At 39.6% G+C, this 25,227-nt stretch overlaps 2 protein-coding genes and 1 long non-coding RNA gene across 3 annotated transcripts in view; all 3 read left to right on the top strand.

Moving 5' to 3' along the window:
* LOC110948354 (5-hydroxytryptamine receptor 3A-like) overlaps positions 1 to 25,227 on the top strand; it is a 78,623-nt gene that overhangs the window by 46,556 nt on the left and 6,840 nt on the right. The window lies entirely within an intron of this gene.
* Positions 5,162 to 10,565, top strand: LOC127531129 (5-hydroxytryptamine receptor 3A-like). Its single transcript, XM_051939624.1, has 7 exons — positions 5,162 to 5,261; positions 5,472 to 5,638; positions 5,770 to 5,918; positions 8,189 to 8,399; positions 8,509 to 8,682; positions 8,785 to 8,840; positions 9,141 to 10,565. Exons 1-7 carry the CDS (start codon positions 5,209 to 5,211, stop codon positions 9,333 to 9,335), a joined length of 1,005 nt encoding a protein of 334 aa, XP_051795584.1. The 5' UTR covers positions 5,162 to 5,208; the 3' UTR covers positions 9,336 to 10,565.
* LOC127531131 (uncharacterized) lies at positions 20,253 to 21,428 on the top strand. The gene is made up of 3 exons (XR_007938076.1): positions 20,253 to 20,334; positions 20,863 to 20,934; positions 21,356 to 21,428. It is a non-coding gene; the product is annotated as an uncharacterized LOC127531131 (long non-coding RNA).

Here is a 25,227-nt window from a genome sequence, read left to right as displayed (position 1 = left end):
CTTTATTCGCTCTTGTTAAGCAGGTGAGTAATAAATGTTCACTGGATTCGACTCAAAGGTTGTTCAGTTGTTGCTCATAGACAAAGTTATGACAGGATGTAGTTCTCACAGTTGTGTATCAATGTCAATAAATGTGACTATACTTGACCACTGCACTAAGTTCATCAGGCTGCTGCTTTGATTGTGTAGGTGGATAATGTGCTGAGACACAGGAACATGCAGCCTGATTACTCATTTAGTCATTAATGGTTGGGTTATTTTTGGTGAAATGTGACCAAGTTTAATTTCTGTACATTTTCCTCTTCAGTGCTTCATTCAGCAAATTTTGAACGTGCAGATTATCAGTAGAAAAGAATGATTTTTAAGATGATTAGAAGATTATTATAGAGCTGCTGCTATCTGCTTGTTCTGATGGAGCTCTGTTCATGTCTTGTGCACTTCACTGTGGTTTTATTTCTCTGCTGCACAGCGAAAATGTGAAATAATAAAAGCCTGATTTTTCCACATCCTGCTATTAGCAAAGCTATTGTGGAAAATGATTCTATGCTGTCCAAATACACTGAGGACATTTATTACAAAGACTGAGAGAATGTTTGATTTGTGCAGAGTAACATCTGAATAAACGCTCACTGACCACTTTATCAGGTACACCTTGCTAGTAAAATGTTGGAACCTCTTTTGTCTTCAGAACTGCCTTAATTCTTTGTGGCTACTTTCAATAAGGTGTTGGAAACATTCCTCAGAGATTTTGATCCGTATCAACATGATAGCATCACACAGTTGCTGCAGATTTTTTGGCTGCACATCAATGATGCGTATCTCCCGTTCCACCACATCCCAAAGGTTCTACTGGATTGACATCTGGTGACTGGAGGCCACTGGAGTTTAGTGAACTCACTGTCAAGTTCAAGAAACCAGTCTGAGATGATTTGAGCTTCTTTGTGGCATGGTGCGGTATCCTGCTGGAAGTAGCCTTCAAAAGGTGGGTACACTGGGGTAATAAAGGGATGGACACGATTAGCGACAATACTCAGGTAGGCTGTGGAGTTTAAACGATGCTCAGTCGGGACTAAAAGGCCAAGAGTGTGCCAAAAAAATATCTCACACACCATTACACCACCACCACCAGCAGCCTGACCCGTTGATACAAGGCAGGATGGATCCATGCTCTCATGTTGTTTTATGCCAAATTCTGACAGTTCCAACTGAATGTCACGGCTGAAATCGAGATTTATCAGACCATTCAATGGTTTTCAAATCTTCTGTTGTCCAATATTGGTGAGCCTGTGCCAATTGTAGCCTCAGTTTCCTGTTCTTTGCTGACATGAGTGGCACCCAGTGTGGTCGTCTGCTGCAGTAGCCCATCCTCTTCAAGGTTCGACATGTTGTACATTCAGACATGGTGTTCTGTATTCCTTGGATGTAATGAGTGGTGATTTGACTTACTGTTGCCTTTCTATCATCTCCAACTAGTCTCCCCATTCTCCTCTGACCTCTCACATCAACAAGGCATTTTCGTCCACACAACTGGCGCTCACTGGATATTTTCTCTTTTTCAGATCACTTTCTGTAAACCCTAGAGATGGTTGAGCATGAAAACCCCAGTAGATCAGCAGTTTCTGAAATACTCAGACCAGCCCGTCTGGTACCAACAACCATACTACGTTGAAGTCACTTAAGGCCGCTTTCTCCCCCCCTTCTGATGCTTGGTTTGGAATTCAGCGAGTTGTCTTGACCACGTCTACGTGCTTAAATTCATTGATCTGCAGCCGTGTGATGTGCTCATCAGATATTTGAGTTAACAAGCAACTGAACAGGTGTACCTAATAAAGTGGCTGGTGAGTGCATACACTGTATGAACACTAGTGTTAATAGACTGATATGATTTCCAATAATGGATTTAGATGTCACTACCTTATAATAACAATCTTTATGTATTTCGCATGGTTTAAAAAAGTCCCTAAGAAACGTATTAACTACATAAAGCCGTGTTTTCCTCTGAGGAGATGCAGTGTATCACAATCAGGGGAGGGACTCAAACGCACATGAGGACAGTGCAGGTAACCACACAGGTGTGAAAGCAGACAAACATTTAATGTTGTTGCTGGCATTTTCATCTGCCCAGGGACTACAGTTGGAAATTAGCTTTATAGCTAAAACTGGTACATTTACAGAAATGTTGGTTAGTGTGCACTGTCCCTGTTCAAATAAACTAATAAAATAAAATAAATAAATAACAGGAAGTATCAAAATAAAACAGGAACTAACCAAATCATTACCTAAGAGCTGGACGTGACACAATGTACTTATTACCGCCCGGCAAAACTGCGTTTTCTGGAAGGTATTGTTTTCAGCTGCATGGTCTTGCTTGCTTGCTTGTTTGTCTGTAACAATTTGGTTTCCGCGCGATAACTCGATAAAATATTGATGTCGCCTCACCATATTTGGTACACAGGTGTACCATAATAAGACACAGGCCAAGTTCGCATTTGGTGACAGTGACCTCATTTTCAAGGTCACAGGGGTCATCTTTGTCGCCGGGCGGTCCAAGTTTGGTAAAACTTCTTGTTTCCTGCTGTTTCTGTTTGTTCTGTGGACTGTTGTATGCATGGAGTTTGAAACCATGTATCAGCTGAAGCTTTTTTACCTTGTGTGCTACAGGCTGTGCCATCCACTGATTTTGTGAGCAACTGCAGCATTTCTAAAGCTCACTGAGAGCTACTGGTTGCTGTGATGTCTGCTGCAGGATGAATGTGAGTTTAGACAGACTCCTGAAGAAGCAAGCAAAGCGTCAAAAGCATCAAAATCCCTATTATTTTCTGCACAGACACTTATGCGGTTGGACAACCTCCAAAGCTTCAATAAAACCAACTTCTAATGTAACTCCTACATTAAACGGCTTTGAAAAACCAAGCAGCTTCAGTAATTGAAGTGGGAAGTAAAAAGCTGTTGTTTGATAGGAAAACTGATCTGCCCACAGGTTGTTGATTGCTGAGGGCGTTGGCAGTTCCTGGCAGCATTGCATCAAGAACTTTCTAAAGGGTCTGTCATCACATTTGCCCTGCCCTCTTCCAGTTATATTATAGCTGGAAACATCTCCAGACAGCACAGAGACGACAGGGACGCTCACAGACCTCTCACAGCCATGATGCTTACAGGTTTCTTCTTCTTTCTGCCTCTTTTCACAGGTAAGCTGAATAAAAATCAGTATAATGCATGCAGGTAAACTGAGAAATCCCCTCTGTCACTAATCCTGTTTTTCCACTGATCTTCTGTGCTGATTTTTATTTAAATTAGGAAACATCATCTGTTTTTAGCAGTGATTAATAATGAAAATATTTCAGTTAAACATCTGTTGCCACCCCAAAATAGTGCAGGTGAATGGAAAGTGACATTTTAAATTGTCTTCAATTGCTAAAATTGGCTGGCATCTGTATTGCATAGCATCTATGGGTCCTACTGTGTATTTTTTATTTTTTGCAAAAGGTAGGGAAAAAAATTAAAATACAACCAGCAGTTTAAACCTGACAAATTTTGTCTATTTCAGTTGCGGATGAATTCCAAAACTGTAACTTTAACAGTGACTCTTTTTTTAATGTAAAGCAGGAGATTTGTCTGCACAGAAATTATACTGAGAATGTACCTGTGTCCTCTTTTGTGTCAGGTGGAAAGACGTCCAGTGCAGGGCTACCAGACGACATCCATGAAAACGAGCCCAGCAACATCTTTCAGGAAATTGAAGGTAGATTTTTTTTTAAAAATGAAGATGATAGTGCAGTAATTTATGAGTCATTTCCCAGCAGTTCCATTCACTGTCCCACCTACTGTGTGTTCATTTCAGCAAATTATAAACAAGTTTGAGGACATGCAGTAGCCCTGATGTCCTGTTTGAAAAGCAGCAATGAGAGCATGGAAGTCGCATTTCCTTACTTTTTCCCCGTGATGAAGGAACTCTTTGATAGGGTATGTCTCTTAATATCATTTCAGATAATGAAGTGAACAGAGGCACTAACTGCAGTTTTCAAGCGGTTATAAACTACCTGAATCTGACAAAAGACAGGCCTAAATACACCCTGAGCCGGCCAGTTAGAGACCACAGCTCACGTACACGGGTATATATCGCCATGATGATCTATGCCATTCTAGATGTGGTAAGTTATTCAAGCTTTCATGTCAAATTTTCTTGTACATTTTCTCTGTTGTTTTCTTCATGAAACAGGTTATTCCAAAACCTTTATGAATCAGTGTTATGTGCTGTGGATAGTTGTACTGGCCAAAAAATAAATTAAAAAATAGCATTCCCTTCTTCGTCTTATACCAAGCCTACACTAGTTTGTACTGTCTTTAAAAGATCTGCTTACATTCTAAAGTCTGGTGCTGACAGATGTGTGCAGTTTGCCACAACGGCTTTTCATGCGGTTTCTCCAAGCGTTTGGAATAACTCCTGTAAAGCATTCTGAAAGCTGTTGAAAGTTTGCATTCATTGTCACATATTCGCTGTTTGGTGCGGGTCTTTGAAAAGAGGTGGCGAGTGAAAAGTTGGCCCAACCCACAGAGCCACAAAAACCACGTTTAAATAAACTGATAATATCCTTCAAGTGTCGGAGATCATCTCCAACATGGCACATTTTCTGACATTTTAATTTTTGCCAAATAAATGCAATGCACTATTGCAACATCAATAATAACAGCATGCATAGATGCTGTCGCCTCTGCAGCGCTTGATTTGAACTCATAATAGTCACCATAGATAATGTGTGAACTTCTGTGAGTCAGAAGAAAAAATACAACTTCATGCAAGCTGTCAGTTTGTTTTGTTCTATTTCTTTTTTTGTCTTTAACTTCCAGTCGCTATGGCTGGCTACAGTGAGAATGATGCTACCCGTCCACTAAACGCTGTCTGTGTTTAATGTGAGATTAAATATTTTAAGTGGAAACATTTTCACACTCTGTATTTCTTTGCCCATAGAGAGAGAGCGAGCAGACTTTTGTCACTTACTTGTGGATTTATTTGGTGAGCTTTCTCTTGCTTAACACTTGCTCCCCTATTGTGGCACATTATTACTTTTACCTTGCATCTTTTCATCCTTTATTTAATTGCTTTTGCCACAACCTGCACACCTCCCACTGAAACTGCTTCTATCTGTGCAGAAATGGAACAACGAGCACATTCGGTGGTCGCCAGATCAGTTTTGTGGACTTGAACATATGACAGTTCCGACTCATCTTTTGTGGATGCCGGATGTAATTATTGAAGATATGTGAGTAAATTATATGATATCTACTTTGTGGATATCATTTTCAATATTAAAGAACCACTGATGTAAATTTGTGGGAAAGAAAAACGCTCGTATTAGAAAACTGAACCTGAATTTATGTTTTACAGTTTATCACAGATGCTCACTATGTAAGATTCAGTTACACACAAGCATTTGACATAATGTGTGTCTGTCTCATTTTTTCCTGTACAGGATCGATAACAAAGTCATTTCAAGTCCTTATCTCTACATTAATAATAATGGCTCAGTCGAATATAGGAATGATCAGGTGGTGTTCAGCACCTGCAAGATGACCGGTTACAAATTCCCCTTCGACATTCAGACCTGCAACCTCACTTTCAAGTCCCTCATGCACTCTGGTGAGCCTCTAACGTGTTGGTTCATATGTGCTGTCAATGGACTCTTGGAACACACCTCATCAGATGCTACCACTTTCATTCTTTCATTGTTGATCTTCTATGAAACCTCACAGTTATTTTTTTCTTTTCAGATAAAGACATCGAGTTAATTTCCAATGAGAACAATACAGAGATCACAGAGTGGTCTCGTGAAGTGATGCGCTCACAGTACGAGTGGCTGTTTGTCAGTTTGACAGTCACTGAAAAAACTGTTCACAACAAAACCAAGATTCTTTATGTTGTAAGTATTTCTAGGTGCAGACACACACAGAAGTAGAAACTGTTCCTTTAGCACAGATTTGTCCACTTTAACCGAGAAAGCGATCAGGCAGGTTATGGTAGCAAAAGAAAAGTTAATTAAACTTAGAGAAAGGTGACAATAAAGTTTGACAGGAAAACAAACAGCAATCAGCTGAGATCCAGGCAAATAAAGATAAACAGAGCCCAAAATTCAGAATCCAAACCCACAAAGCTACATCAACACGAGTCCCTCAGGGGTCAGTGCTTGGTCCCTTACTCTTCTCTCTGTGCACCATCTCACTTGGTGCAGTGATCCGCTCCCATGGCTTCTCCTACCACTGTTATGCTGACGACACTCAGCTTTTCCTCTCTTTTCCACCTGACGACACAACAATTTCAGCTCGGATATCAGCATGTCTGGCTGATATCTCCACATGGATGAAGGAACGGCACCTTCAGCTAAATCTGTCTAAGACTGAACTCATGGTCTTTCCAACTTGTCCATCTGTTCAGCCTCAGATCAGTGTCCAACTTCACTCGAGCCTACTTGTGCCCACAAACTCAGCCAGAAACCTGGGTGTCGTGATTGATGACCAGCTGACCTTTAAGGTTCACGTGGCCTCAGATTCTCGATCTTGTCGTTATGCCCTCTACAACATCAGGAAGATCAGACCCTTCCTGACCCAACAGGCCACACAACTTCTGGTTCAGGCTCTTGTGATGTCACGCATTGATTACTGCAACTCTCTTCTGGCAGGTCTCCCTGCATGTACAGTCAAACCTCTACAGATGATCCAGAATGCAGCAGCACGTCTGGTCTTCAACCAGCCCAAAAGAGCTCATGTCACTCCCCTGTTCATCTCCCTTCACTGGCTTACAGTTGCAGCCAGAATCAAATTCAAAACTCTCCTCCTGGCTTACAAAACATTTACAAGAACAGCCCCAGCCTACCTGGATTCCCTGATCCAGGTCTACTCCCCTTCACGCCCACTTCGCTCTGCCTGCGAGAGACGCCTGGTGCTTCCAGCCCAGCACGGCTTGAAATCTCTAACCAGACTCTTCTCTGTTGTTCCCAAATGGTGGAACAAACTACCAAACTCTGTCCGTTCTGCTGAGTCCCTTTCTACTTTTAAGAGACAATTGAAGACTCAGTTGTTCAGAGAACACCTAGGCACTTAATCCGACTCCACCTTGGGGGTAGAATAAGTCAGGTGGTCCAAAACCCAGCACTTATTTAGCACTAACAAAGTTGAAAAAACAAAAAAAACAAAAAAAAGGGGTGGTGGGGTGCAGGTGGTTGGCACTTCGTCTGCAACTTGATGGCAACACCTTTGACCAATCGCACTTGAAGCACTTTTTGCACTTTTTGCACTTACTACAGGTTTTTCCTTATGTCTGAATTCTCGCTTGTGTTGTACATCACTTTGGACAAAAGCGTCTGCTAAATGAAATTGTAGAATTGTACATGGGGCTAAACAGACATAAGACACAGATGGGCTGACAGGAGGGTGAACACAGATGAACAGACAAAACTAAACTTAAGAGTCAAAAATTTCAGGTGGAAGGCCCAACAAGAGGGACAAACATAAGGACAGTCTAGAAGCTAGCAGACTGCAGGCTGTAAAACTCTAAAACTGACAGGAGGCTAGCAGGCCAATGGCTAGCTGGCTTAGAAGCTGTTGCTAGTCTCCTGGATACTAACTAGGACCACAATAGCCTACTGGGGTACTGCTTGGAGGATGGTCAGTTTGTTTTGTCAGAAAGTAACCAGGGAAAGACGTAGCTGATTTTGGAAGAAATAGATAACCAGGGTAGGTGAAGAAACAAACGGGCAACTCAAAGGCAACACAACATGCAGACAGAATACTGAGAAAACACAACAAAGGTGAATCTAATAAGGGCAATTCAGTTAATCAGTAAAAGTGGGAAAACACTCAAAGGGAGGAAGTGCAAGCAACAGAGACGTACAAGGTAACTAACTTCAAAACAGACACAGAAAACCCTCAATCTTCATGTCTGGCTGAAATTTGGCCGATTCTAAAAGATGTTGGTTTCAATTAATTCTGAGCTAAAATGGCTCAGTATGTACAATGTCTGCTTCATAGCTTTTTACAGTGTCCTGCTGCAAAAACTGCTTTTCCTTTCACCAAAAATCTAATCGCATTGCTATTTTACTTATCTGAAGTGTTGTGATAACTTGTGTACTACATATCTGCTGATGTCAAACATGTAGGAGGAATATAATCAAACATCTGACACATCTTTTCACAGATCACCATGAAGAGAAGGTCTGTCCTCTACGTTGCCAACTTCTTGCTGCCTGTCTTCTTCTTCTTGTGTCTGGACTTGGCCTCCCTCCTCATCTCCCACAGAGGTGGTGAGAAGCTCAGTTTCAAGGTCACTGTGCTGCTTGCTGTCACAGTGATGCAGCTTATTCTCAATGAAATTCTGCCTACCTCAACAGACAGGATCCCCCTTATAGGTAAAGAGTCCTGATTTTATTGGACTGCTCTTCATAGAGCAAGAACATCACATACTGACTCAATGAGTAGTGATTTGTCCACATTAATGATGCTTTTTACTCTTCTCAGCGACCTACTGCATTGGGGTTTTTGGTATGATGATGATCAGCGTCATCGAGACCATTTTTGTGATGTATCTGATGGAGAAAGACTTCCAGGATGATGAGACTGACAGAGACCAAAGCTTGAATGAGAGCCATGAGGACAAACTGGACAAAGGCAACTTCCACAGCTGTTTCAGAGGTGAGATTACACTGACATAAAGACTTACTATGTTCACTCATGGAATAATAATCACTTTCATATCATTGCTTAAATGTGTAAGTGTCTGTTATGTCCTTCCAGGGATGAAGAAACGTTTTCACTGTGCATCTGATGATGAAACATCTGTGCCCAAAGAGGTTAGAACCACATTCCTTTGCTCTTTGGTTTACACAAATGGAAGAAGTAAAGTTGACATGAACTATGTTTTCATAGAAAAGATGCTGCTGTTGGTGTTTTTGTAGATGGAATTTTTCAGTTCTTTGAGCATGGCTCCCACTTTAAAACATGATGTAGTAAAAGCAAGATGATTTGTTTGCAGTTTGAAGGAGTCAACCTTTTATTTTAATCAGAATATAACAGAAACTGAATAAAGCATCTAACAGGGTCACATAATCTATGATCTTGTTCATTACCTGTTGACTAAATCCCTACTGCAGGGCATCAGCAGCCAGCTGACCGAGGTGTCTCTTTCCTTGGAAAAGCTCTCAGATGAGCTTGGGGAGATCGACAGAAAAATGACTCGACTCAGCAGCGGCAAGGAGGAGGAGAAGCCCGGCTACTGGACCAGGATGGCAAAAAAATCGACAAGGCTTTCTCCATTATCTATGTTGTGTCTGCTTCTGTGTTTTTAGTCACTCTCTTTTCAATTTGGAGTATTCCGTATACGGACTAGATGTAAAGTTTAAGAAGAGATTGAATTCACTGTCAATTTAACACTGACAGGACCTTTTGTGTGTTCACATCTGTAATTCAAACACAACAAAATGCCCCGCTGATGTCCTACAAAAGGAGGTGAGGGCTCACACTGACTCATTACAAACTGATTGGAACATACAGGCAGGTGACCACACTGATGATGCAGTGATGTTTGCTGATCTGTAATGTATCGTCAGCGATTTATTTTTTCTTTTGACTAACAGCAAGTTGTGCTACAGCTCTCCATGCTAATTATCGTAATTAGCTGCACAGGCCTGCATTTTTTTAATCATTTATGCCCTGTATCCTCAAACTTCATGTCAAACAACAGCCAGTATTGTCGAAATTTGGCCTGATGGTAAAATAATTTGGTCTCTCCTCTAAGCTAAAATTTGTTTTGTTCAGGTTATTTGCGGTTTTGTGACCATTTTTAAAGGTCTTACTGTGTCTCTTGTGTTTCTAATTGCTCCTCTTGTCCCTCCTTTTTTGACTGCCCCAATTGTTTTCAGCTGTCTATAAACAGCCCAGCATCTTCCTTTGTACTCTGCCAGTTTGTCCTCATGTTCAGTCTCTTTTTCCTTGACCTTCAGTCCTCTTTTGTTTGTTCTCCTGTCTGCTTTTGTTCAGCCTGTCAAGTTTTCTTGTTTTTTGGGCCTTTTGTTGGCTTTATTGGACAGGTTTTAGTAGAGAGACAGACAGGAAAGTAGAGGGAAGAATGAGGGGAAGACCAGTCTGACAGCATTCCCCAAATGTCTTCTAAATGTTCCAAATAAAACAATCTGCTCTGACATTTTACCTTATTGGAACATTGTTTGAAATTATAACAGTTCTTTGAACATTAGATTAAAATGCTGTCGTTAAAACATCATTAGAAGTTGTGAGTGGTGACACATCTAACACATGTACTCATTATTAGCACAGTGTTCAGTTAATCTTTCAAATACACAATAAAATATACTTCAAATGTAATCTAATGGATGTGTAGTTGTATTTAGACTGGAGTTACATGCTCATCTGTGGAACATGGTAAACAGCTGAATGGTTCTTTCACATCTACATTTGCACCTATATTTAGCATATGAATATGGCATAATGTATTCAATGAAATGTATGAAAATTCAGTGTTGTCCGGTTCTAAAAGCAGTGAAATAAAAAAGTATGACATACTTCCCCCTTTTCCTCGCTTTTAATGTACATAAGTTTCACAGGGGATGGAGTGGATGTAATAGTGGGCTGCACTGGAGGGCTTTCAGCGTGCCCTAAGTTTCAACTCACGAGTGCAGACGAAGAGAGGGGGAATGAACTTCCTGTCTCATGTCTTATACGGGCTCCATAGGCCTTGGTTGGGTTGCCGCTTTCCACAGGATTACTTAGTGCACTCATAACTTCAGCTGACATGTTAGGCCGTCTGATCTTATCTTTGTTAGCTCTTAAATTTGATTCACACATCCCATATTTATTTTTTTTCATTTGTTAAATCATAAAATATCACAACACACTGAACTATGTGAAAAGTAAGTGTGGCATAATACACAAAAAATGTTTTTATTGTCCCAGCTTGGATATATTTCAGACTGAAAACTACAAATGTACTGCACACAATATAATAAACACACTCTTGCCCGTATCCCAGCTCATCATCACAAACATAATGAGCTGAGATAAAACTCCTGTCAAAGCGAGCTCGTCTCCACATTAATGTGCTGTATCAGTGACCACGTGGATCAATAATGGGCTGGTCAGTTTTAGAATGAGTGCTAATCATGTGATGCATCTGTACTTTATGTCAGAGACTTACTTTATACTAGAGATTTTGACTATATGTCTGCACACACTGATGAATGTATGGGCTTTAGAGTAGGTAGTATCCAGTTTTGCTCAAATAACTGATGATATTTACTCATTTTGGTTTCATTGGTATAATATTTCATAATTTTGGGGGTGTTGTGTCATTGTCTTACTCCCAGCACATATTGAACTTGTTATTTATCCCTGGAAAAGATTTGCTGACGTCCCTGATTCTTGAGCCTTTTCCATCAAATTATGGTCAGTAACTTTCATAAACAGCTGCTCGTAACTACATGTCATGATGGAGCTCTGCTTGTGCACTTAACTGTGGTTTTGACTCTCACATTTCGCTCTGCTACATGCTAAAGATGTGCAACAATAAAAGCTTGGTTTTACCACATCCTTTTATTAGCGGAAAATTATTCTATGCTCTCCAGATACACTTATAATGTATGTTTGTTTTATGCAGTATAACATCTCAACATAAACACAGCATGAACACTGGTCTTCATGAGAGTCTAGTACACTAATATGACTTCTAATAGTGGATTTAAATGTCGTTACTGTTAGGATGACCGTTCTGCGTTTGGATAAAACAAGAGGCTGGTCAACCTGGTGTTTATTCAGCAATATTCACATTAAAGGAACACAAACAGCAAAGGTGGTTAACTGGTGTGTTGCGGCGCTGCTTTCCTCTCTCTCCTCGCCCTCACTCTACTTTTGTGGCCTCTCCCTAATCAGCCCCTCAGACCTACCAACACAAGGCTTAAGCAAAAATAATCAAGCACAAGAATTTCACAAAAACACACATCCATCCATCCATCCTCTATACACCGCTTTATCCTCACAGGGTCGCGGGGGGTGCTGGAGCCTATCCCAGCTGATTTAGGGTGAAGGCAGGAGACACTCTGGACAGGTCGCCAGTCTGTCACAGGGCTACATATACAGACAAACAATCACACTCACACCTACGGACAATTTAGAGTATCCATTTAACCTCAGCATATTTTTGGACTGTCGGAGGAAGCTGGAGTACCCGGAGAAAACCCACGCATGCACAGAGAGAACATGCAAACTCCATGCAGAAAGATCCCAGGTCCACCCCAGGATTTGAACCAGGGATCTTCTTGCTGCAAGGCAAACGTGCTAACCACTACTCCACTGTGCAGCCCAAAAACACAATATGTCTTTAATTTTAACGATAACAACAAACATTAAAACTGGATATCCATTTGCTAAAAATGACTACCAACATCCTCATCAAGCAATTTATATATTTTATCACCTGAAGAGATTTCTTCTCACCCTCTCCTCATCTACACTTGGTTCCTCCCAGAACCTTCCAAAAGATGTTCCAGCCCATGGGGGACTCTTTTGGCTGGAACACCTGCAGTGACACACTTTTCAGTTTATTCTTTCATAAAGCAATGCCCCGTATCCACTTCAACAGGCATCCACTTATCCATTAAGTCCAATCACTTAATCATTGTACTGAAACTGTTGCTTTCTGTCTTGTAGGCCTCACCAGGGTTTTCACCCAAAGCTGCCACGAGAAGCCACCAAACAGCACATGGCAGCTTCAAAACCACACTCATTATACCCAGAAGAAACAGTCATTGTCACAGATAGCACTGGGCACCATGCAGTTGGACATCTTCCAAAACAAAACCAGCTTCTAATGCAACTCCTTCATTTAACGACTTTGAAAAACCAAGCAGCATCAACAGTGGAAGTGGGAAGTAAGCCGCTGTTGGTTTGATAAGAAAGCTGGTCTTCCCACAGGCCAGTGAGTGCTGAGTGTTTGGATTTCCGGCCAGTTTCATTGGAAACTTCTTAAAAGGTCTGTCATCACATTAGCCCTGCCTCCTTCCACTGATGTTAAAGCTGGAATCCTCTCCAGACAGCACAGTGACAGCTGGGATGTTCACTGACCTCCCACAGCCATGATGCTTGCAGGCTTCTTCTTTCTGCTTCTCCTCACAGGTAAGCTCAAATAATTCAGTATAGTGTGTGAAGGTGCACTGAGAAATGTACTGCGGTTTGGCTAAACCTGTTAAACCTGCTTCTGTCTGCTGTATTTTAATGCAATTTACCAGCATTGTCTGTACTAGTTACAAAAAAAAGTAGTGTTTCTATAGAATTCCTGTTGCAACCCACCCACTCCATCACGAAGTGTATGAAGGTAAATTTGTTTCTTTATTCTTCAATCGATAAAAAAGTTGCTCCAATCGCAAAACATGTTTTCAATAAAAAAAAAAACATTTTCAATCAAAGAAAAAACTTGTTCAAATGCAAAAAAATATATATTTGAGACCCAAAAAATTGCCTATAAACACGTTTTTTCTTTGATAGAAATTTTTTTTGTGTTGAAAATACATTTTTTGATTGAAGTCATATTTTTGGATTTGAGCCATATTATGGGTAGGACATTTGTTTCTTTATTACTCAATGAAAACAAAAGCAGCCCCAACCTCAAAAAATGTTTCCAATAAAAAAAGGTCAGTTCAAAAATAATTAAAAAAAATTCAATCAAAGAAAAAAACGTTTTCCCAATAGAAAAAATATTTGAGACTAAAAAACAAATGCATTCGAACACGTTTTTTCTTTGATTGAAATTTTTTCATTATTGAATTCAGTTTTTATTTGACTGAAAATATATTTTCTGATCGAAGTCATATTTTTGGATTTGAGCCATAAAATGAGTAGGACGTTTGTTTCTTTATTACTCAATCACAAAAGATGTAACTTTATTTTTAAAAAAAAATTCAATCAAAGCAAAAAAAAAAAGTGTTCGGAGTGTTTCGACTTTGTTTTGGCATTCAAACGCCTTTTTTTCCGATAGAAGTGAAAAAAGTTTTGAAGCCTGTTTTTGCGATTGAATCATTTTGACACAAACATCCCACAGTGGGCGGATGCTTCTCCATTGGTCGGGCATGTTTGAGTGACAGGTGTCCACACCAATGACGAATCTCTCTCCAGAAGAAGCTAGAAGCTAGCTACTTGCGTGCGGGAAGTCAGTCTTTTCTATAGTCGTATGTTTGTGCAGCTGACACTGCATCTGTGGTTGCAGGCGCAGGCCACCACTTATTCCACCACCAGCTGCAGCTGCATTGTAGTATCCACAATACTTAATTTACTGAGTACAATGCCCTCAGCACACTTCATATTATAGGCTATATAAACACTGTTAAGCACATTAAATTAACGCAGTGGATTAATATCTCATTGCAGGCATCCAATGGCACAACAATATTTAGTGAGGTTAAGGGATAGGTTGGGCTCTGTCATTGGGCCCTCCTGTTTGTATGCAATCAAGAGTTGCAGTTTGCTCGAGCTGGTGCACAATATTTGGAAGTTCCTGCAGAGCTGGTTGATGGTCTGCAAGAGCTGACTGCAGTGCTCAGCTCACATCTAGCACAGGATACTGTTCCTCCCATGCTTGCCTTAATGGCTCTGACTTTCTGATCTAACTCATCTGAAATGTCAGAATAGCATGATCCGACTGACATGTCATGTTCCTTCATCCTTCTGTAGATGGTCGATCGTGAAATGCCATGCATTTCTGCTAAATGACCCAGTGGTAAGGAGGTATCCAGCAACATCTGCAGAGAGTCATGACTTATCTGTAATTCCGGCTGTCCTACTTTCCCTGTCCAACATGTGGTAAATATATCGTTGTAGAGTGGAGGAACAGTATCCTGTGCTAGATGTGAGCTGAGCACTGCAGTGAAATATGCAATGAGATATTAATCCACTGTGCAAGCTGCAGTCAATTCCAGCCATTTTCAGTACAAAAAATCGCTAATATTCTATTTGTAAATAAAAATATGACGAGAAATACAGGGAATATTGGACGCCCATTGCGAGGTGCATTTCCTCGAAAACGACCGATTCGTGGATAATATGCCGACTTCAAGACATGTTTTGGAAAAAAATATTTTACTGGCTTGTTTCGTCTGGATGTCCAAGGTTGGATTATGGCCGTTTTTTGTGGAATATTTTCATCTGTGTGTAATAATGAACCCGGAAATGTGAGTCGCGCTGTGTACGTTGAAGCCGTGTATATGGGAGACGCCAGCGTGTCGTCATTTGTTACGGTCACGTGGTACAAGACCGCTGCTGGTTGGCAAGAACCGGCAGTAACATAACGGCTTGCTATGAGAACGGTATCGGGTTTGAAACAAATACGTAAGTTATCGCTTTTCATGAATGAAATTGCACATGCATTTACCACAATGGTAATAGCGTGTGTAGTTGTTGGTTGTACGAAGCATTTTGAGAAGGGATCAAGCTTGGAATTTCACCGAATACTGATTTCAGGAGAGAGAAGATGGCGGTGGCTTCAGGCCATCAACAGGAAAAAATGTACCCCAGTAAGCAGCAGAGATCGTGTTTGTGGTTCCCACTTTTCTTCAATTAAACTGTTCAACAGTTTAGCATGTTTAGTATGTCCAACTTTGAGCATATTTACCAAAAGATATTGATTTAGTGTCGCATCCTTCGCGTGAAGCGATCTCTACACTTTCGTTTGGTTCAGTGTTGTCATGTGTTACCGATCGCTTTTTAGACGATGAAAGTATACTAAAGTCGAATGAAGTATATTCAATAACATCTCCTTAAGCCAGCAGCCTCATATTTGTAACCATATTTGTTTCTGTATGCGTCTAGCGATCGTTTTTTAGAATTGTCCTATTTTCGATCACCAATGCTGTGGGTCTGTTACTGTTACATAGAAGCCATACTGCAGACAAAAAATACAGCAACTTCTTGACGTTTCTTTGACATATTGTTGAAGATTAACAGAAGATATATTATTTTTAATTCATAATTATATATTTTTGGGTGGGCGAACTGCCCAGCGGTGTCAATCAAGTAAAAATAAATGTCGGTGAAGGAAATGTCCGGCCACAATGAAGGATCGTCAACCCGCCCAGTCTTCAAATTGTAGGGATCTGGCAAGGTTTTACTGTTTCCCTGATATCTCAGCTTACTCACGTATATTTGTCGGGCCTCAGGTGATAAGGATTGAGCATAATCGGACAATTTCACGGAAGGATAGTTCGCATTGTTATCATCAGCCATTGTTCCTCTGGTTCCTCTTGCCAACCAGCGCGGTAATCACGTGACTTCGTGACGTCACTGTTTGTAAACACTGGCGTCTCCCATAGAGAACGAATGGATGGATATTCGTTTTTGTCGGACAAATGTGTTTTTCTCACCCGCTGTGGTAATCACATCTGAAAGTGGTTTATACCGGCGGATTCATGAGAATCTAAGCTTTCCATCGGTGTATAGTGTTTGTATAATCGCGTTTGCAGTTTCAGACATTTAACAAATTGCTTATGCAGATCCCAAAGTGTACCGGGGGTGGGACACTGAAGCGCAACTGAAGCGCAACGGGTTAATATAACGTGCTTAACAGTGTTTATATAGCCTATAATATGAAGTGTGCTGAGGGCATTGTACTCAGTAAATTAAGTATTGTGGATACTACAATGCAGCTGCAGCTGGTGGTGGAATAAGTAGTGGCCTGCGCCTGCAACCACAGATGCAGTGTCAGCTGCACAAACATACGACTATAGAAAAGACTGACTTCCCGCACGCAAGTAGCTAGCTTCTAGCTTCTTCTGGAGAGAGATTCGTCATTGGTGTGGACACCTGTCACTCAAACATGCCCGACCAATGGAAAAGCATCCGCCCACTGTGGGATGTTTGTGTCAAAATGATTCAATCGCAAAAACAGGCTTCAAAACTTCTTTCACTTCGATCGGAAAAAAAGGTGTTTGAATGCCAAAACAAAGTCGAAACACTCCGAACACTTTTTTCTTTCTTTGATTGAAAATTATTATTTTTTGATTAAAGTTATATCTTTTGTGATTGAGTAATAAAGAAACAAACGTCCTACTCATTTTATGGCTCAAATCCAAAAATATGACTTCAATCAGAAAATGTATTTTCAGTCAAATAAAAACTGAATTCAATAATGAAAAAATTTCAATCAAAGAAAAAACGTGTTCGAATGCATTTGTTTTTTAGTCTCAAATATTTTTTCTATTGGGAAAACGTTTTTTTCTTTGATTGAATTTTTTTATTATTTTTGAACTGACCTTTTTTTTTATTGGAAACATTTTTTGAGGTTGGGGCTGCTTTTGTTTTCATTGAGTAATAAAGAAACAAATGTCCTACCCATAATATGGCTCAAATCCAAAAATATGACTTCAATCAAAAAATGTATTTTCAACAACAACAAAAAAAATTCTATCAAAGAAAAAACGTGTTTATATGCAATTTTTTGGGTCTCAAATATTTTTTTTTGCGTTTGAACAAGTTTTTTCTTTGATTGAAAACGTTTTTTTTTTGATTGAAGTGAAGTTTTTTTTGATTGAAAACATGTTTTGCGATTGGAGCAACTTTTTTTGACTGAAGAATAAAGAAACAAATTTACCTTCATAGTAGGGAATGAAATGAATGACATTTAAAAAGTTACACAGCAGCATCTCGGATTATTTATTTTGATATAATCCAGAAACCTGAAAACATCTTGAAGTAACTTTCATGCATCATTGCTTCTGCCAGTAAAAGTTTCCTTTCTGGTTTCCATAGAAGACTTTGTCACTCACAATTGGAGCATTTCTATGGCTTGAATTGGTACCAAACTCTGATATTAGTCTGATCTAGTCATCAGTTTAAACATCTGATGAAGATCTTTGTTACAGAGCAGTTATGAGTAGTGCTTTTTTATGCAAAATAGAGGAAGTACTAAAATCTGCAACATAAACCAAGTATCTGTTAAAGTCTGTTTCAGTTCAGGATAAACTCCAAAAATGTGACACTATGTTCTGTTCTGCACTGTACGAGTAAAGCATTTTGAATTGATTTTAGCCTCTGACTGACCTCTCCTTCAAGCAGAAGAACGCTGATGCTGTGTTGATGTATTGAAGGTTGTACACCATGGCAAACAAAGACATCACAAATGGCTGTCCATTGTTCATCTACATAAATCTATTGGGTGGTTAATAAGTTGATGGAGCTGATGCTACTCTACTGTGAGCCTATTCCACCCCGCTCCGATGAAAAGCAATGACGACATGGCATTAGACATGCCAGTTCACTGGGATTATTCCATATTTATTTGTTAAATTTCATTTAAAAAGATTTTAAGAATAAAATAAAATGGAAATACAGAATAAAGTGAAACATTTCTGTACATGGGTGGACCCAGTGGTGCTCCACAGCTCTATTCATGGTGGCCTGGTCAGCTGATTGTTTCAGAGAGTAAATACATTAAAATCAATCAATTCAATCAATCCATTGATTTTTGTGTTTAAAAGACAAATAAATGGTATCAGCATTTAATCACACTACAACATGCAAAGCAGGAAATGAATATGTGTGGGCATTATTCTGACAAATACCTGTGTGCTTCTTCCATCAGGGCAAAGAACCTCCAGTTCAGAGCTACCAGAGCTTCATGACGATCATCACCAGTCCAATCACAGCTTTCAGGAAACTCCAGGTAGATAATAAACTCAGAAATTACATATTGAACAACAGAAACCATCAGAGAGCGCAGTACTCTGCTAAGACTGTTCATTCCCTGACCTTGCGCTGAACTCTACCATCTGTGTTGTACCTGTGTCTACCGTTGTGCTCCCTCTGAGGACTCATACATGTCTTGGTGGCCTCCCTCAGTCGCCCTTTTCTTGCATAGTCACTCAGTTTTTAAAGATGACCTGTTCTAGGCAAATTTACACAGGCATCATATTCCTTCATTTTATCAGCGATGGATTTAACCCGACTTTGAGGAATATTCAGTGGCTTGGACATCTTCTTCTACCCATCACCCTGACTCCTGTTTTTCAATCACATCACCTCTCAGTGGTTTCATGACTGTGTCTAATTAATAGATGCACTTACTGGCCACTTACCTAGGTACAGCTGTGCAGCCTAATGGAATCCATTACCACAGCTCCACCATGAATTCGATTATTTTTCCCAGAGCTTCTGTTACGGATCCACTAATAGGGCTCAAGAGCAGGGTAGGATACACAACAACGTAAAGTAAAAGAGTACTTTTATTATCCTAAAGAGAAAAATACAGGTTACAGACTACAGCTGGACACATAGGACTACAACCAGAGGTGAGGAGGAAGTCATGAGTGAGATGAACAGTAAAGGCTCACAGAATGCAGGCGCCCTCTAGAGGTCAGGCAGAATAACTGACACTAGAATATAGCAAAATACAAAGGAATGGAACTAACCCACGATAGGTAGAACCTAGGCTGGAAAGCAGGAACACAAGAGCAGGAGAAGCTACGGAACTGGACTGCTAACGGCAAAACTAGACACTGCAGGGACAAGAATACGCTACACAGTTGAAATAGAGATCGAAAGCAGAGAGGGGTATGAGAGGCCGTGGCAGGGAATCGGCGATGTGTTGGTTGGCGAAGGCGGTGGTGCAGCGGCTGAGGGAAAGGGTTGTAGGTGGATCCAGAATACAGATGTAGATTCAGACAGCGGAGGCTTGGCAGGCAGGAGTCCAGACTGAAAGGGAGAACAGAAGGACTTACAATAAGCCGAAGACCAAAGAGCTAGACAGAAAAGAGAACCAAAACTGACTGTGACTGTTTGACAGTCCGGCATAGAGTGGTGTGCAGCATCTGTCTATAAGGGAGTTCAGGCATATGGGTTCTGTAAAGCGTCTCGAGACAGTTTGACCTGTAATGGGTGCTATATAAATAAAATTGAATTGAATTGAATGGAGGTAGAAGGCTTCATTACTCCCACCTGAAGGGAGGAGAAACGGAAAACCTGTCATTAACGAGAGCCAGAGGTGGAGGGCCTGACATCTTCTCCATTCTTAGTTTTTGTTTTTGGTCTAAAAGTTGATATTTGTACATTATTATTGAAGTCATATGTGATAGTAGTGTACTGGAATGGATTACATTTAAACGTGCTGCTGATTTTTAAACATTTTTTGCCCCCCTCTTAGTACTTAATTCTGATAAATTATGTAGAGCAGGAGATGTGTTTGGATGGAAATAAGATGGAAAAATAAATGTTGTTTTCTCTTAGGTGGAAATACCTCCAGTTCAGAGCTTTATGATGATCAACAGGCGTCCAATCAGAGCTTAGAGGGAATGTCAGGTACAAAACAAACACTGAAAAACTGTGCAGAACTTTTACATGTAGTATACTGCAGCATATCTGTTTATGCATGTGTGTATTATGCATATATATACTGCCAATCAAAAGGTTGGACACACCTTCCCATTCAATACTTTCTATTTATTTGTATTATTTTCTACATTGTACATTTTAATTCCACATGTATTCTTTCATAGTTTTCATGTCTTCAGTATTAATCTACAATGTATAAAATAATTATATAAAAACACTGAATGAGAAGGTGTGTTTGTATATTATTTTCTTTCTTTCTTTCTTTTTTGTTCGTCATGCAGTATGTGTCAAAACTTGTTTAAAGCTCAAAAGAAACTGCTGATGTTCTTATGTCATGTTTTAGTGTTTTCTTAATATCACAGCAAACCTTCTTGAACTGATTGTTGATTGAAGAAACAATTAAGTGGCATCAACATTTTATTATTCAACATGTAGCACTGGAGATGTGCAGACGTGGAAATAACGTAGACAGTAATGTGTGTTGCTTTCTCTCAGGTGTAAATACCTCCACTTCAGAGCTTTATGATGATCAACAGGCCAACAATCAGAGCTCAGAGGAAATGTCAGGTACAAAAGAAATACTCCAAAAAAATGTGCAGGACTTGTTTATGCAGTATATGAGATCTTTCTAAATATGAAACGATTATTTTCTTTGCCAAGAGTGATTTTTTTTAGATATATAAAGAAGTAAATAGTGTGTTTTTATGAACATAAAGTGTAATGTATGCTCCAACAAGTGATGTTGGCAAAAAGAGACTTGAAACAATATAAGATAATTTTTTTAAAAAAAGCACTGGAGATAATTACTGATGAGCGATGTTTGACAGTTTTTTTTTTAAAAAACATACCAGCATATGATATTAGAACAGAGATGAGTTGACATCAATAAATGACATCAACACTTCATCATAATACAGCATGTAAAGCAGACGATGTGTATCCATGGAAATAATGTTAAAGATTGCATGCTGTTTTTTTTTATTCTCAGGTGAAGGTCTCCCTATTGAAGCAACCATTCAAACCGAGCCATGTAAGAAATGCACACTCAAAAATGACACAGGACCTTTTTATACAGAGCCTATCTGCTTTGTTTCCCCAGTCATTAAGCAAGACGTGTCAAAAACTGCACTCAAAGATGAGTGGAAGTTCCAGATGAGCTACATTTTAACATCATAATACCACATCAAAACTTCTTGTGTTGATTCAAATGCTGTTTTTATTATTGGATGCATGATTATTAACCTGCACTGCTGGTGTCTGAACTGTTCTTCCTGGGCCGACTTGAGCAGAATATTGAGTTGTTGCCTTTGATTTGAAAAATGTGAATTTAGATGATGGATTTCAAAAGAAAAAAAAACTGCATGTAAAATTTAAATGTCTGCAAAAGTGATCACATTTCAAGTGCTTTAGTTAAACTTGTGAGATAAATCCTGCAGTCACTGAGCTGCATCTAAAAATGGCCTTGTGGTGACCTTACTCTCTGGATATTACAGCAGACATTCTTGTTATGGTTTGATAATGCATTTTAAAGAAGCAGATAAAAAATCCTGGCCTATTTAAAATAATCTAAACAACTACAAGGACAGGCAGCTGTTCTTGTAAAGAGCAAAAATGAGAACATGGAGGTTAGTATTTGAATTTTTTTTTTCATATGATGACAGAATGTGCTTTGATATTGTTTCAGATTATGAAGATTACAGTAAAATGTGCAGTATTCGGGATATTGTAAACTACCTGAATCTGACCAGAGACACTGATAAATACGTTGTGACACGGCCAGTGATGGATCACAGTTTTTCTACAGATGTATATATTACCATGCTGATTTATGCCATCCTAGACGTGGTAAGTTATTAACTTTTATATCAAGCTTTCTTTTTAATGAGAGTTTTTCTGGTCATGAAGCAGATTATCTCAAAACCTCTGTGAATTAAGGCTATGTGCTGAGGAGCAAATCATTGGTTTTTGCTGAGGCCAAAGCATTACATATCATCAGTGGTTGAGCTGCTGTCTGAGGTCATTGCAATGCAATTGATCTCAACTGCCATCATTACCCTGTATTATATTAATTTTATCAGACAAAGTAGAAATGATAAAACAGTTTATCTGCAGCAGCTGAGTGGGGCTCTGTGATTTGATTTGGCATTAACTGATCATGCTGTTTGTTTCAGAAGGGTGTGAACTTGGATTTTAGAGAAAAACTGTCATGTTTTGTTGAGTAGCAGGGCTCCAGACTAACTTTTTTTCCTAGGAGCACAGTGGCCGCTAACTTAAAATTTTAAGAGCGCAAGCAGAAAGTTTAGGGGCGCACACCAAAATCGACATGCAAAGTAAATATTCACATTTCCACTCATTTTCACTGTATAAATACTTGCACAATAAATGCAGAAACTATGTTTTCAATTCACAATTTATTGTGCAGCAGTTGACACAACATAAGAAAAGCACTCAGAGTGCGCAGTACTCCCCCAAAGGTGCTCAGTTGATGTATAATTTCCGACGGATGAAATCTGCAATAAAAATGACCTTGTGCTGAGTACAGGCATGTGTTATGCATGTGCACGTCATGTATTTATACTGAATCATGTGTAAATTACTCTTATAAAGGTCTGTTGATCAGTTCATCAATTTTGGTAAGCCTTTGTTTTACTAGTGTTAAAATTACCGTTTCCTCCAGGCTTTTATTTTGAAGGCGTATTTTTAATGCTACGGGCTTTTATTTTGAGACCATTTCAGCGGTACAGGAAGTGTTTCTCTAAGAAGAGGTTTCTTGACATGACAAAGATGCTGCAGAAAAGTCCGGAAATCCACGTAGAGATGAAAGAAAACGGTTCCATGCTGTTGCTTTGGGGCGGCATGGCTGGGTGGGTAGAGTGGCCGTCTTGCAATCGGAGGGTTGCCGGTTCGATCCTCGGCCCGTTGTGCTCATGTCAAGGTGTCCCTGAGCAAGACACCTAACCCCTAACTGCTCCTGATGGGTCGTGGTTAGCACCTTGCATGGCAGCTTCGCCCAGTGTGTGAATGTGATGTATCACCTTGCAGGTATAGTAAAGTGCTATATAAATACAGACTATTCAACATTTGATGTCTAGCAAAGGATGTGTCTAAACTTAGAAACAGCTGGAATGGGAACAAGAAAGGAGTGGAGGACAGAAAGGCGAATTTGTGTTTAAAATAACGCTGAATAAAGGCTTTGTGAAACATCAGAAGCTTCACAGTCATTCGCCACCCGGTCTCACACACATTGACCCGCCTTCTTCTTCTTTGTGTTCATCTCCTTTCTTCTTCTTTTGGAGTTAATGTCGGTTAAACCAGCTCATTTGCGCATTACTGTGTACTGGGCTGAAGTGTGGAGCAGAAGTTTGTCGGCAACAAAAAATACTCAATAGTAATTTTTTAAAAATCGGCAAATTTACTGGTCGCACATGCGCGAGTAGATGAAAAATTTGCTCGCACTCGCTCCAATTTTGGTCGCAAAATGCGACCATTTAGTCGCAGTCTGGAGCCCTGAGTAGTACGGTAATTGTGAAGGTGTGCAGCTGAAGAGATTTTCACTCGTGTATTTCTTTGCTCATAGAGAGAGACCGACCAGGTTTTCGTTTCTTATGTGTGGATTGTTATGGTGAGTTTTGTCTTGCAACATTTCTCAAAAGCTCCCTACTGTGACAAATTATTAGTTTTAAATTGCATCTCTTTTTCATCTCTTCTTTTTCTTTCTCTATTTATTTATTTTTTTCCATATCATGCACATCTTCTACCCAAACTACGTGTGCCTGCAAAGGAATGGTACAATGAGCACATATGGTGGTATCCATTTCGCTTCTGTGGACTTGAACATATAATAGTTCCAACTAAACATTTGTGGATGCCAGATCTAACCACTGAAGAGATGTGAGTTTATTGTGTATTATTAGCATTGTGTTACTGTTCAGGAATGCCAAAACTGAAAAACTTAAATTTAAAACATTGACTCAAAAATTCTGTTTAATGACCTCTATAAAGCTAGTCTTGTCACCGTCTATTCCCTGTACTTATTCCATGAGCTGCTGACAGGTGCCCACTAATAACAGTAATCAATTATTGCCTTGTGCGTTCAAAAATATTTACTAAAGTGTAAGAACAAGTGATTTACTGCATTATTTTATTACCATGTGGACATATTTTTTTTCAATGTTTTACTCTCATCAGTACAGATAGCAAAGCCTACTTCATCCGTACACTTGGGGTAAAACTGGACCCCAGCAGTATTTAATCTGTTTCACATTTCTGTACCTGTCCATATCCTCTCAATGTATGTTTTCTTAAAACGTGTGTCATCTAGAGATTCAAATATGAAAGAAACAATGAAATTACTGTTGATGATTACTGATGTGTATTGCTTACAATATTAGAGTAAGAGCTTCTGAACTGAAATGAAACACAATGCAAGTGGAGCAGCAGAACACAAACATACATAAATAAAAGATGCACAGTCTGGCTGGGGTCCCCATGGACCCTAAATGATTCTTTTATTTATACACCTCAAACCTGGTTGGAATCAAATAAGCTTTGGTAAATGTGATGGCAACTATGTGGGTGAAAACTACCTAAAGGGACTGAAAAATCCAACTCACAGACAAAAAAAATAATAAGTTACATGTACAGATGAAGGTTAAAGAAGCTTAATGTTTTACAGTGTAACACAGATTCCATATGTGGTTTACACCATCATGTCTGTATTTGTTCTTATACAGGCTAGAAAAGGATAAAGTCCGTCCAAGTCCCTACCTCAAGATTAATTTTTACGGCTTGATCGAGTATAGGAATGACCAGGTGATGCTCACCACCTGCAGGATGACCGCTTACAATTTCCCTTTTGAC

This window comes from Acanthochromis polyacanthus, chromosome 19, assembly GCF_021347895.1.
Source record: "Acanthochromis polyacanthus isolate Apoly-LR-REF ecotype Palm Island chromosome 19, KAUST_Apoly_ChrSc, whole genome shotgun sequence".
Classification (NCBI taxonomy): domain Eukaryota; kingdom Metazoa; phylum Chordata; class Actinopteri; family Pomacentridae; genus Acanthochromis; species Acanthochromis polyacanthus.
This window is presented reverse-complemented; position numbering and strand designations above follow the sequence as displayed.

Coding starts and splice junctions, on each gene's coding strand:
- LOC127531129 (XM_051939624.1), top strand. CDS start 5,209: ATGACAGTTCCGACTCATCTTTTGTGGATGCCGGATGTAATTATTGAA. Junction 8,400..8,508: donor AGACAGGATCCCCCTTATAG/GTAAAGAGTCCT, acceptor TACTCTTCTCAG/CGACCTACTGCATTGGGGTT. Junction 8,683..8,784: donor CTTCCACAGCTGTTTCAGAG/GTGAGATTACAC, acceptor ATGTCCTTCCAG/GGATGAAGAAACGTTTTCAC.